At 49.9% G+C, this 12,543-nt stretch overlaps 3 protein-coding genes across 3 annotated transcripts in view; 1 reads left to right on the forward strand and 2 right to left on the reverse strand.

The window, feature by feature from the left end:
* The window catches only part of LOC113031042 (protein FAM53C-like), a 9,198-nt gene extending 5,981 nt beyond the window's left edge, over positions 1–3,217 (reverse strand). Inside the window, exon 1 of the mRNA XM_026182898.1 lies at positions 2,795–3,217. The gene's annotated coding sequence lies outside the window, so the exon portion shown is untranslated. The remainder of the gene's footprint in view (positions 1–2,794) is intronic.
* Positions 3,218–3,945: 728 nt separating this feature from the next.
* LOC113031046 (uncharacterized) lies at positions 3,946–7,787 on the reverse strand. Its single transcript, XM_026182903.1, has 9 exons — positions 7,705–7,787; positions 6,343–6,504; positions 6,161–6,241; positions 5,952–6,032; positions 5,629–5,772; positions 5,366–5,536; positions 5,108–5,270; positions 4,858–4,984; positions 3,946–4,486 (listed from the first exon to the last, which is right to left on the reverse strand). Exons 1-9 carry the CDS (start codon positions 7,755–7,757, stop codon positions 4,428–4,430), a joined length of 1,041 nt encoding a protein of 346 aa, XP_026038688.1. The 5' UTR covers positions 7,758–7,787; the 3' UTR covers positions 3,946–4,427.
* Positions 7,788–9,737: 1,950 nt separating this feature from the next.
* Positions 9,738–12,271, forward strand: LOC113031059 (zinc finger matrin-type protein 2). Its single transcript, XM_026182931.1, has 6 exons — positions 9,738–9,826; positions 10,788–10,887; positions 10,967–11,090; positions 11,443–11,516; positions 11,637–11,782; positions 11,863–12,271. The coding sequence occupies exons 1-6, from the start codon at positions 9,809–9,811 to the stop codon at positions 12,004–12,006; spliced, it is 606 nt and encodes a 201-aa protein (XP_026038716.1). The 5' UTR covers positions 9,738–9,808; the 3' UTR covers positions 12,007–12,271.
* Positions 12,272–12,543: the final 272 nt, after the last annotated feature.

A 12,543-nucleotide genomic window follows, 5' to 3' on the forward strand; every position in this document is an offset into this window, starting at 1 on the left:
CACGCAGGTGAAGTTAAGCTGAAAAACATTGACAACTCTATCAGGACCAAAGCATCAAACAGCTGATGTTGAGAAGAAACAGGAAAAACACAAGAAAAAGACGACCACAAACAGCACTGGGAACCAGTCCCACAGTCAAGTCCCTGTTTGGAATTGTTCGTCTGTGTGTGTATTGATCCCGCTTATCAGTTCTGGTTGCACTACAATCAGCTGATTGCAGTTCACGTGTCAGAGGAGGAAAACAGGTCTGCAGCGTGTAAACGGACGTTCCTTTGACTTTTCTAGTTTAAAGTGGAGACTGCATCACACACCGTGCTAATGCTAAGCTAACGAAGAACCCAGCACAGCAGCCACAGCCTGAGCTGAAGGTAGCAAACAGCCAGGCTCAGCTACCTGCTCGTGTTTCTGCAGTAGAACACAATAGAAACTGAAATATCCTTTATTGTCCCTCGCTGTGCAAATAAAGTGTTTTTTCTTTGCTTTGTGCTCACACAACCCGTCAAAAGGGGAGGAAGACCTGCTGCTTCCAAATAGAGCACATTTCATAATGTTGTAAATCCAAACCCATCATGGATTCATGATTTGAATCCTGGGTTGTGTGAAATCCCAGAAACACACCTTAGACAAAGTGAATCTGTGAACTAAGGTGTCGGTCTGTTAGGATATGTTGCGGTGATCCTCGGGTTGGGGGATTTGTGTTCGTACTGGAGGGCAAAATTAAAACCAAGATGGACAAGAAAAGTTCAAAGCCATCAGGTGCTCAGTTTAGAAAAAAGGGAAAAGAAGAGGAAGAGAAACAAAAGATGCAGGTAAGCAGACGTGTGATTGGTTCAGGATGACCTGCCATGATCCAATCAGAATACTTTATAAGGAAATGATGTGGGTTACAGTTGCTCCAACATGAAATGGTAAAAATAGCAACAGTAACAGACTAAACTCCAAACAATATATACAATAATAGAATATTAATTAGTCATTGTCAATTGCTGATTCGTCATGTTCTCATTGTATGATGAATTATGATGGTTGTTTGGATACTATGCATACTCTCTCTCTTCATGTGTGTGTGTGTGTGTGTGTGTGTGTGTGTGTGTGTGTGTGTGTGTGTGTGTGTGTGTGTGTGTGTGTGTGTGTGTGTGTGTGTGTCGGCGCTGACCACTGCTGACCTGACCGCAACAAAGAGGGGAAATTGCTCCAACATGCACAAATATTTGACCACACAGAGTGCAATTAGTGATGGTGGAGACAATAACCTCAGAATGACAATCAATAAACTCTTCATTTTCACCCCTATAAGAGACACCGAAAAACAAAAAGACGCCACCAAGAAGAAGAAGACCCCCGTGGACAGAGACGAAGCACAAAAGAGACCCACGAAAACATCCACAGAGTGAAACGACTGACAGACTAAAGACTGCCTCAAAGACGCTACGACCAAACAGCCTGAAGAAACCACCATGAACGACTGGAGGAAGCGCATCTGAGACCCGACAAAAACAACAACAAAAAAGACTAAAGTGTGAAAAGGAGCTCACAGAGACTACAAACCACCTGCACCGCCGTCGAGGCGACATAAAACCACCCAGACCCCCCAAAGCCACGCAGGAAAACTGCAGAACAAACACACGAGGCATACCCACATAACAACCAGCAAGAGCCAGGACTAGACATTCAATCGGAAAAGAAATGTCAAAAAGAGCAAAAACAAAAACCTGACAACAAAAAAATAACCTCAAAAGGAATACAAGGTCCCAGAGATTAGTCTGGACCGCTCATCGCATGAAATTAGACTTTAATTATTATGTCACACAGTTAACACTCATAATAATAACAATAACAGTTTCACTCCTTCATGTCGTTACTCTCCAGTTGCAGCCTTGCATCAGTGCTGTAACTGAGTACCGTTACTCGTGGACCCCCTGGGGCTCCTGTAAACCAGGTCAGGGGCCAAGAACAGGGGACCATCACCCCGTCATCGGGGCGGAACCCCGGGGTCTGGTTAGCGCGGCTCTGCTGGGGGAATATCGGCTCCGGGTACATGCCGATGACCGTGAGCCGAACCGAGCCGAGCCGGACTGACCGAGGCCGCCGGGCACCCCCGACAGCTTGTTAGCTTGTGGCTAAGCATCCCATTGCTTTTAATGAGGGATGCTTTCCGCCCGTGTACCTGTCGGCCCGGTGGGCGGTGTGTTTGCGGAGGGTTACTCCATGAAAAAAAACACAAACCCCGGTTTGTGTTATGACGGCGGACCGTTACATCACCAGCAGTTCACCTGAGCCGTTAGCTCGCTGCTATAAATAACAAGTCATCCCGTTATTCCGCTCAAGGTCGGCACAATAAACTCAGCCATCTTGCTCGGAGGATGGGAGCCGCTGAGTGACGGCTCTGCCTCCTCCACCGCCTCCCGGGCTCCGGGGGCCCGTGCCGGGCTGCTAGCAGCGAACAGGGCGGCAGTTAGTAGCTAACGGCGGCTAACGGGTTAGCTGCTAGCTGACCCGTTAGCCGCCGTTAATGGTGTCACAAACAACCCACGAACATCAATGATGCTCCCGGTGTCTGTCCCGCCTCCGGCCATCACCCAGGCCAGGGCCGTCCGCACACACCGGACCCCTCACAGGCCCATGCTCAGCAGAACCACCGCAGGCCGTCAACAGCGATCGGAACAGCGGTGCTGACGGCGTGTGGCCGGCCCGAGAGCTCCCGGAGCGGAGAGAGGGGGGCGACACACGGCGGGATGCTGCGGGACGGAGTCGGACACACGTCCCGCTCTCTCCGGCCCGGCGCAGTGCTTACCTTGTCGGTTGACGGGGTGAGGCGGCTCCTGTGGCTGCAGCGGGCCGGCGAACGGCTCTGTGTTCGGTGTATCGACCCAGTATTATCGTCGAACACAGCGGAACGAAGCGGGAATCTAACCGCGCGGAGCGGGCATCGCAGGCTCCGGCACTGAGCCGCACATCTGCCTGGATCGGTGTCCGGTCTCCGTTATTAAAACATAATAATAATAACGAGGACTGCGCGCGCACACGTCCGTGAGCGGCGGGCATTCATAAATAACAGCTACGGTGCCAGCGGAGGAGGGGCGGGGCTTCAGCGCATCACCGGCACCTGCCGTTTATTTACGTCTGATCCTTTGATCCGGTCCGCAGTGCCGCCGCTCAGCACAGCCGAACCTGCCGCACGAACCCGGGGCGAATCTCCGAGAACGCTGCCACGCGGGGCATGACGGGAGCTGGAGTCCGCGGAGGCTTGTTTACCGCCACAGCTCGCGTTAAAGGGCAAACCCGCAGAAACTGCGCGGACCGGGCCCGACCGGAGGAACCTCGGAGAACCGTGCAGACACCGGGACATTAAAAATAACGAAAAATGAGTAGAAATGGTGAAGAGAAAAGAGTAGAGACTAAAAAGAAATAAAAATACGTGGTTGAAACTAAAAATTGATTCTATTAATATTACATTTTTGAAATCTGAATATTTTAAAAACAAAGAGGAAGCAAAAAGACTTTGTTAAATAAACTGTACAGTGAAAATAAATTTGACAGACTAAAAGAAAACTGTTAGAGTTAAAATCTAGTTTAGAAATAGGGTTTACTTTTTTTTTTTGCTTTTTTAAAAAAACAAAACAAAACAAAAAAAAAAAACAAAACACGTAAAACCTGATAAAATGCGTGGATAGTCAGACCGAGTAAAAATCATTTATGGATTAAAAATAAATTAAATTTTATTCAAAGCTGCATTTTAGAAGCAAGAAGTAGATTTAAACGAGCCGCTTCATCTTATTCTGCACATTTAAGGATTTTCTGTGAAAACAAACAACCCAGATGTTCTGATGGGACAGAGAAGATCAACTCGTGTTTGGAGTCCAGGTTCTTACAGCTGCACACCCTCAGTGAACACCTCTGCATGTCCAACACTTTTATGGAGGGTAGAAGAAGAACGAGTCGGCCTGTGGATCAGTAACACTTTATTTACGCCTTTATTAATCACATGGTTCAGCTTTGCTCTTGACAGTCAAGCAGCAAAAAAAGTAGGAAGAGTAAAAAGAAAACTCAAACACAAAGATGGCCGCTCCCCTCCACTCAGCAGGGGGTCGTTTTTGAGAAAAAACATGGCGGTGCGGGGGGAGGAGCCTGAGCCAGACAGCAGAGCACGAAGGTGAAGGTGGAGCAAAGACAACAAAGTGACACCAAAGTGAGTCGATACAGAAATGAGTGCAGAACAGGTGAGCAGTGCTTCATGAGGTCGAACGTTCAGGTGCATCCGAGTGTTCAGCTGTCCGCCCTGACGACGCGTTCACGAGCAGCCGGGAAACCTCAGCACCTGGGAGGGGGGGTGGCGGCCAATCGGATCCCTGCTGTCGTTCAGTTAATCTTCAGACACATTTAAAAAGACACGATGAGGAAACAAGGGCGAGGACTGCGTCGGGTGGTCAGTACGGGTTCCACAGGAGCTGGTCGGAGAACACAGGGACCTGCTGGTCATCAGAGTCTGCACGGAGAAACAAGATGGCGGTGAGCCGACAAACAGGAAGTGAGCACATGTCACAGAACAAGACCCCGATCGCCTGCCTCAGCAGGTTTGATGTAACCACAGCAGTCCTCATGTGACCTCATGTCCCCACAGTCTGTACTTCAGGACTGCTTCAACTTTTTTATTCCAGTAAAAAGTACTCTGAGTAAGAGTGGCTCCTATTTGTGTGCAAAGCCAAACGAACCGTGCAAGTAAAACAAACACCTGCAAATTCTACTTCAGTACAAATACTTAGTTACTTCCCACCTCTGGATCTGACCAAGCCCCGCCCCAAACCAGCCAGCAGGCTCGCCCTCAGGAGTCGCCCCCTGCTGGCTGAGTTACCTCACCTTGGCCGTGGTCCGTTTCCATCAGGAGGTGGAGCCAGTCGGTCATGCTGTCATCGGTGGTCAGCTGACTGCTGAGTGAGTAGTTCAGGCCTGGAGGAGAGCGAAGCGCCCGGCGGCTCGCCTCCAGCTGCAGAGAAACAAACAGGAATAAATAAGGTCACCGATCAGCTGATGTTGTGTTTTACAGAGGACGTTAAATAAAGTTAACGCATCTTTAATGAGCCGAAGAATTTGATTGGTGACTGATTACCGGCGACACGGGGACGGCCCAGGCTCCAGGCAGCGCTGAGGGCGTGGCGGCCAGCAGAGGAGACACAGAGGAGACTTTAGAGGATGCTGGAGCCTCCTTCTCTCTCTGCTCGTCTCCAACATTCTCAAAGAGGTCAGAGGTCATCTTCTCCAGCTGACTCTGCCTAAAGAGAGAAAACACTGATGACGTCACAGAAAGGCCTCAGCTGACGAGGATCAGTTTCTGGATAAATGTCAACTGGCGCTGGGTTCCACCTACAGCTGCTCCACGGGGTCCGGCGTGTCGGCGGCATCCGGCTGGGCGCCGGTCGGAGGGTCCCACAGGTGCAGCGCTCGCCTCCACAGACGCACCTGCATGTCCCAGGAGCGCCGGCTGTACTTCCTGTACTTGTTAGGAGTGGAGGGGTGGAGCTTAGGATCCCTCAGGTGTCTGAGGAGGAGGAGAGAAACCAGAGAGGCGTGTCAGCGTCGACGTTTGAGGAACCGTCGTCCGATTCTCGGCGTCATGCTCCGAGTTCTTACTTGGGGACTTGCTGGATGTAGTTCTGGTATCCGCTGGTGTTCTTGCCGTACTGGATCTGTTTCTGCCGCCGTTTCAGAACCGCGGCGTTGGTCTCCGTGTTGGTCGGGTCCGGCAGGCGGGGGTAACAGCGGCTGATGTGGGGCCTTCACAGAGCGACAAATTACACAGGGAACACAGAAACCCAGTGAAGAAGAGGCTCCAGCAGCGTGCAGTGCTGCAGGCAACGCCACAGGCCAACACAGCTCAGGGGCGTGGCCTACTGCCACCTGATGCAGGTTATGCACAGAGCAGGTCAGAACCTCTGAATGTCCCTCATACTCACCTCCTGCTGTCCACGTCATCCGTCCCCACGGCCACGCTGCTCGTGGACACTTTGAGGATGCAGCGCTCCAGGATGGAGGACCTGAGGAAGAACAGCTGCATGAACACCTGCTGTGGCGACCTTCAGGTTTCAGTCCACGTTTACTGGTCCGCGCAGGATTAGCTGATCCTGATAACGGCTCGTTAGCCTGGATTAAAGAAGCCAAATACCTGCGTGGTTTGCTGCTGATGACTCGCTCTTGTCCTCGCATGCCGCCGGCGCCACGAGGAGACGGGATAGGAGAGACGTTACTGCAAAGAAGAGAAAGGCGTCAGGAGAAACCACGGCCTGCAGAGGGCACCGTCTCTGCCACGCTACACTGACCCCACCCCTCTGCAGGAGAATTTCATACCTGACCAGGCTGTCGTACACGGAGCTGCAGCCGGGGAGCAGCCACGGCTCGGGGGCGGAGCATCCCGAGGCGGTGGTGGTCAGCACCGGGTCAGAAAGGCTGTTCCACATGGTCGCCGACCAGCCCTTCGTGCAGACACACGACCACGGGCTGAAGAGGAAGCTGCAAGCAGACACACCCGGTTTAGAGAGTCCAGGTGAGACTGACGAGCTCACCTCAGGTCACTGAGCGATTCAGAGCCCTCGAAGGGTCGTTGACCCCCCTCCCCTCGTCAGAGTCGTTGTGATGATGATGGGGGGTTAAGCACTCAGGATTCACACCTGGACTCATCCAGGCCAACGAGTCCCAGGAGACCCCCTCCCCCCTGCTTTCAGCCCAGGTTTCTGTTTGTGGACGAGCACCATGTAGAAACTACATCATTTCCTGTTTCTGTCGCTACGCGAGCGGCCACACGTCTGTCAGTCTCATCCTGAGACGTCAGCACCCCAGTCTCAGCATGCAGATGTTACAGATGTTTTCAGTGGACTGATGGAACAGCTCATATCAATAAACTATACAAAGCTCGACCACACGTCCCGAGTGTGTCCCTGCTCACCTGCAAGCTCAGCCTCGTCACGAGTCTCATTTCTGGACATCACGAGGTCACAGCCTCACAGGTTCGAGCTGCTGCTTTCAGAGTTTAAGTGTTAAAGATACGCGTGTGCTTAAAGTCAGTGCAGAGGTTCCAGTCTGAGGCGGCGTGCGCCAAACACTCACTGCTCGTATTTAAACTGACAAAAATAAGCTGTTGGTCTATAATATGTGTGACGTTTCCTCATGAATGGCATCCAGTCATGTTGAGCCACAAACAGCACTCCTGTAACAGGCTGGAAGCACCAATCAGTGTTTGGCAGCGTCTTGAGTTCACCTTTATCTGTCCAGTTAAAAAAAAAAAAAAGTCTTCTTTAAGAGTAACCTGGCCGCCAGGACCGTGTTCACCGACACACGTAGAGACATTACACAAACACCAAAAACATTGGAAATCAGTTTTTGGCACAACACCGGGAGCCTGGCAGCAAGACCCGGGCCGCTGCAGGTACAGAGAACACAGGTGAGTCCGCGAACTCATACCGAGAGCTGACGTCACGAAGCGCAGACCCAGCGCGTGTTTAAAGAGAACAAACAGCCGGAAACCACACGAGACGAAGCCGCCCGAGAACCTGTCCGCGGTTCGGCTTTGTTCCGTCTCACAGACATCAGCTGCTTCGGCCCGCTCAACTTTACAAAGACGCCAAACAAACGGAACACGAACAGGTGCAGCCTGAGCTAAGAATCCCAGCTGTGATTGGCTGAGCTCAGCTGCAGGTGAGGACAGACACGTACCTGGAGGACAGCGGCGGGCTCTGCTCTGCCGGTTCCACTCTGCTCGCGGACATCTTCGGACTCACAGAACACGTCGGTCCGCACTCACAGCCTTTAATGAGCGGCACCTGGAGCGGAGGGGCGGGGCCGCGATGAGGGCGGGGCCTCACCTTAGCGCTCCACACCGAGCCCTGGAAAAAGAGCCATGTGTCAGGTCAAACACAAATGCAAGAAGAATCATGCCACTGTGCGATGTGTTCACTGCTACAGATACACATGTGGTAAATGCAGACTACAGATACCATGGCAGTGCCAGGATTGTGAGTGATTGCTGAAAATGTTGAAATGTACTCACTCACTTTTTATTATTATTTGTAAAAATGTGTACAAATGGTTGGTTTTTTGTACTGTTTTTATCAATAAATCTCAGCAACAAAGGAAATACACCCATGTGTGTTGATTTCTCCCTAAGATGGCAAACTGAAACACTCCAAGTTGGTGACTTTTGGAGATTTATTTCCCTGGATGATTGAGAATGCATCAAGACGAACACAAAAGGAAGTTCACAGCTTTTAGCAGCTCCCCCACCCCCTCATTCACACACCCCCACTCCCCTCCAGAATTCCCAGGTAACAACCTAATTTACATATGAATGACTAGCCAATTTAGCTTCCACTTGGCTGAAGCTAAAGCTTAGCTAAAAGCCTACCAGCCATTTGGCTGGAAGGCGGGTTTTAAAGGTAGAAAGGTAGAAGGCTGGGCACTGCTGCTCTCGGGGGACTCTAAGTGTTAAAATCAACCTGGTTACGCTCCAGCTGGTCCCTGATTTGTTTTATTTTAAAATTCCGTTGATAAACAGTTTTTTATTTCAGGAATTACATTAAATTTATTGCTCTAAACAATAAATAAAGTCAGAAACATATTTACAGCTGATTCTAACATCAGTGCTGCAGTCAGGCCTGTTTCTCCTGTTTCATCTTATTCAGAATATCATAGCGAGCCAGTTTCCTCATCCTATCACTGATACAGTCAAACAGTATTTAATCATCCATATTTATCACATTAGACATTTGCGTCTTCAGCACCGCACAGACAGAAGAGCTGCTCAGATCCCCCACACCAGCAGGGGGGCCGGGAGCAGCTGAGTCCCACAGACAGGCTGATAAATGGATGTTGGTTGTGTGAGTGTGGACTGTGAGGTATGATAAATCTGTCATCACTCTGATATCACAACAGGTTTAATCAGTCACCAAATCTGTGCTAACGCCAATCTGACACAAGCCGCTAACATCGGTGCTGCTGCGGTGGGTAACGAGGGCTCTGTGGGCTTTTGTCTCAATCTGACTTCAATACTTTCTCCAACCCATCAAAAACTCTTGAAAGAGCTCATTGATGATCTGCAGAGGAACGGTGTATTTGACGTTTCAGGCTTCAGAGCTCATCCCAGTACAGAAACAACGTGAAGCTCATAAAGGATCTTCTTATGTTCTAACTTTCTGCTTCTTCATTCAGATCAAAGTGAGGTTATTGTACTCGGCCCTGAAAAGCTTAGAAATATGGTATCTAAGCAGATTCTTACTCTGGATGGCATTACCTTGGCCTCCAGTAACACTGTGAGGAACCTTGGAGTCATTTTTGACCAGGACATGTCCTTCAACGCACATATTAAACAAATATGTAAGACTGCTTTCTTCCATTTGTGCAACATCTCTAAAGTTAGAAATATCCTGTCTCAGAGTGACGCTGAAAAACTAGTTCATGCATTTATTACTTCCAGGCTGGACGACTGTAATTCATTATTATCAGGAAGTCCTAAAAACTCCCTGAAAAGCCTTCAGCTGATCCAAAATGCTGCAGCAAGAGTCCTGACAGGGAAACTTCCCACCCAGCGCTCAGCAGTCCTGACAGATCCTGACGCTGAGCTCAGAGCTCGCTGCCGTCAGTGCTGCAGGTTCGTCGTGCAGACGTGAAGGTCGGTAAACCTGCTGAGACTGAAGCAGCGATGGGTTTGATAAAGGGCCTCCTATCATCACCTCCTCTTCTCCTGCAGGTGGCGCTCTTTCTATCTCTGTTGAAAAAATGACGCTACAGCGGTTGCCGTCATTTCCGGTCACAAGTAAGCAAGATGGCGTCAGGCAGCGGGGTGAGTTTCTGAGCGTTTCTTCTTCTTTAGAGTAAAAACATGAAAGCTCGGCGGTGTGAGCAGGGCGTGTTTCACTCTCGGGATTTGTCGTAGTCGCGGTTGTTACCGGCTCCGGTTCAAGCCGGTTCTCCGTCTTTAGACAGCTGTTTGCAGCGCGCTTAGCTAGCAGCAGCTAGCATGCTAACCGTGACCCTGTTCAGCGTTTCCGGTTTCATTTCAGACGTTTTCTAAACGTTATGCCAGTGCTCGTTAACCCACTCTCTGCTGCTTGGCACTTCATGTTTGTTCTTGTCCCTCCTGCAGCTCGGAAGCAGATTAGCTGATCAGTGTTAGCCTGTTAGCGCAAGCGGTGTGACTTCCGGCCTGTCAAAATAAAAGCTTCACCTCAAAACAAGGAACTCAGCTCAGGCTCGAATTAAAATGTTTTTTATTTCAGATATAAAGACTTGCTGCTTTTCTGACTTTAAGATGATCTGTATTTTAGTGATAAGCCACATGTTTGATTTGTAGAGAGAGGAGGCAGCAGGTGGAGGTAAAAGTTAGACGTCTTTATTTTCAGAATCACGTTTATTGACCGTGTGTATGCACAAACACATTCAAGGAGTTTGGTTCCGGTTGACCCTCAAGCACAGCAACGTAAATCACAACAATATGTAAACGACACACACACACGTATATATCTGTCTATGTATATATGTGTAATTATATGTATATACATCCGTAAATACCCAGTCTAAATCTTATATACATAAAATAGAGGATGACAGAAGTTTAGCAGTTAAAAATAAAAGCTGAAGCTCAGACCGTGTTTTAACCTCTGAATGGGGACTTATCAATAATACCAGAAATGATTAATGATTTCATGTCACTGAATCAACGTTTCTGTGGATTGTGATTTCCACTCTGTGATCAGCTCTGACAGGAAGCGCGGTAACGGCAGCGTCTCTCTTTTCTCTTCCAGTCGAGTAAAAACGACTTCAGGCGGAAATGGGACAAAGACGAGTACGAGAACCTCGCCCAGAAACGTCTGGTGGAGGAGAGGGAGCGCGAGCGGCGAGATGGTAAGAACATCAGCCGCTCAGAGGGAGGAGCTTAGGCTTTCACTTTCTGTATTAACCTGTCACATGTTGGCACCTTCAGGAAAAACTGCGCCGCCGGTCAAGCGGGACCTCCTGCGTCACCGGGACTACAAGGTGGACCTGGAGTCCAAGCTGGGGAAGACCATCGTCATCACCAAGACCACACCGCAGGCCGAGATGGGCGGGTAAGACCAGGTTCACACGCCATCGTCTCTTCAAGTTGTCGTGCAGACTGAGAACAAAACAAAAGCTGAACGAAAGCAACCGCTGACGTGACGTGTGATGTCACAAGTCAGCTGCAGCTGCTTTACAGGTGAAAATATGGCGTGATGAAGGCTCACTCACTGACAAGGAGGTCAGTGTCAGGACAAGCTCCGCCCACACTGTCAGCTGAAGTCAGTAGAGCTCTGTTCTCTCACACAAACGTATCTGATGACCTCGCTCAAAGTTTGGGCTGCTCAGCTGCTGCCGCCATTCTCCTTATATAGGCGGAGCAAGGACATACAGGTGACCTTTTTTCTTCCTTTGGTGTTTCAGGTATTACTGTAACGTGTGCGACTGTGTGGTCAAAGACTCCATCAACTTCCTGGATCACATCAACGGCAAAAAACGTGAGTTCACAGCCTAAAACACCTGATCAGAGAGGAGGCTTTTATTTTGAAAATCATGTCACACACATCATTGCTGATGTTCTTCAGTGTGAACAGCAGGTGGTGTGTGTGTGTGAGCAGATCAGAGGAACCTGGGCATGTCGATGCGGGTGGAGCGCTCGTCTCTTGATCAGGTGAAGAAGAGATTCGAGGTGAACAAGAAGAAGTTGGAGGAGAAACAGAAGGAGTACGACTTCGAGGAGCGCATGAAGGAGCTGCGGGAGGAGGTGAGGAGGAGTTTTATGGATCTCGTGAGGCTTTCGGGATGAGCGCGTTCCTCACGGGTGTCTGTGCTGCGTGTCTTTAGGAGGAGAAGGCGAAGGCGTACAAGAAGGAGAAGCAGAAGGAGCGGAAGCGACGGGCGGAGGAGGACGTGGACTTCGAGGAGGACGAAGAGATGGCGGCAGTGATGGGCTTCTCTGGCTTCGGCTCGTCCAAGAAGAGCCACTGAAGCTCCGCCTCTCTCAGGCAGGAAGCAGGTTTCTACCCCGCCCTCTCTACATCAGGCGGAGGTTCGGACTTAGGCGGAGTAGCATCGGCGCTCGTCTTGGACTCTTACTTTGTTATTCACAGCCAGACTTTTATTATGTTAGTCCATTCAGATGTAATGGACTAAAACGTAAAACTTTATTTAAAGCACAGCTCAGACAGTCTGTATCAGCCCCTAGGCATGCTGGGAAATTCAAATTGTAATAAACAGTTTTTGTTTTTTTAAATTTCTGATTGTTGTTTGTGTCAGTGAACGCACCACAGAACCCAGGCTGTTTGTTCCAGACATCAGCGTGACGCTTGCCTTTCAAGAGTGACACTCATTCAAGGTCAGAGGTCATCTTGCAGGAGCTTTCCTCTCCTCAGGAACTCTCTGCAGGAGGGGGAGATACAGGAGAGGTGGAGGAAGATCTCAGCCTGGGCATCTATTGTCTCATGTAGTCTGGAAGATGAGCGGATGACGGGGTGGGTGCAGTTTTCTCTGTGGTGGGGTTGGGTG

This window comes from Astatotilapia calliptera, chromosome 10 (assembly GCF_900246225.1).
Source record: "Astatotilapia calliptera chromosome 10, fAstCal1.2, whole genome shotgun sequence".
NCBI lineage: Eukaryota > Metazoa > Chordata > Actinopteri > Cichliformes > Cichlidae > Astatotilapia > Astatotilapia calliptera.

Bases quoted from the DNA above. Each gene is read 5' to 3' on its own strand.
- LOC113031046 (XM_026182903.1), bottom strand. From the start codon at position 7,757: ATGTCCGCGAGCAGAGTGGAACCGGCAGAGCAGAGCCCGCCGCTGTCC. The intron at 5,271-5,365 runs GTAGGTGGAACC...TTCTCTCTTTAG, and splicing joins CCGGACCCCGTGGAGCAGCT to GCAGAGTCAGCTGGAGAAGA. The intron at 4,487-4,857 runs GTGAGGTAACTC...TTCTCCGTGCAG, and splicing joins GGAAACGGACCACGGCCAAG to ACTCTGATGACCAGCAGGTC.
- LOC113031059 (XM_026182931.1), top strand. The intron at 11,517-11,636 runs GTGAGTTCACAG...GTGTGTGAGCAG, and splicing joins TCACATCAACGGCAAAAAAC to ATCAGAGGAACCTGGGCATG. The intron at 11,783-11,862 runs GTGAGGAGGAGT...GCGTGTCTTTAG, and splicing joins TGAAGGAGCTGCGGGAGGAG to GAGGAGAAGGCGAAGGCGTA.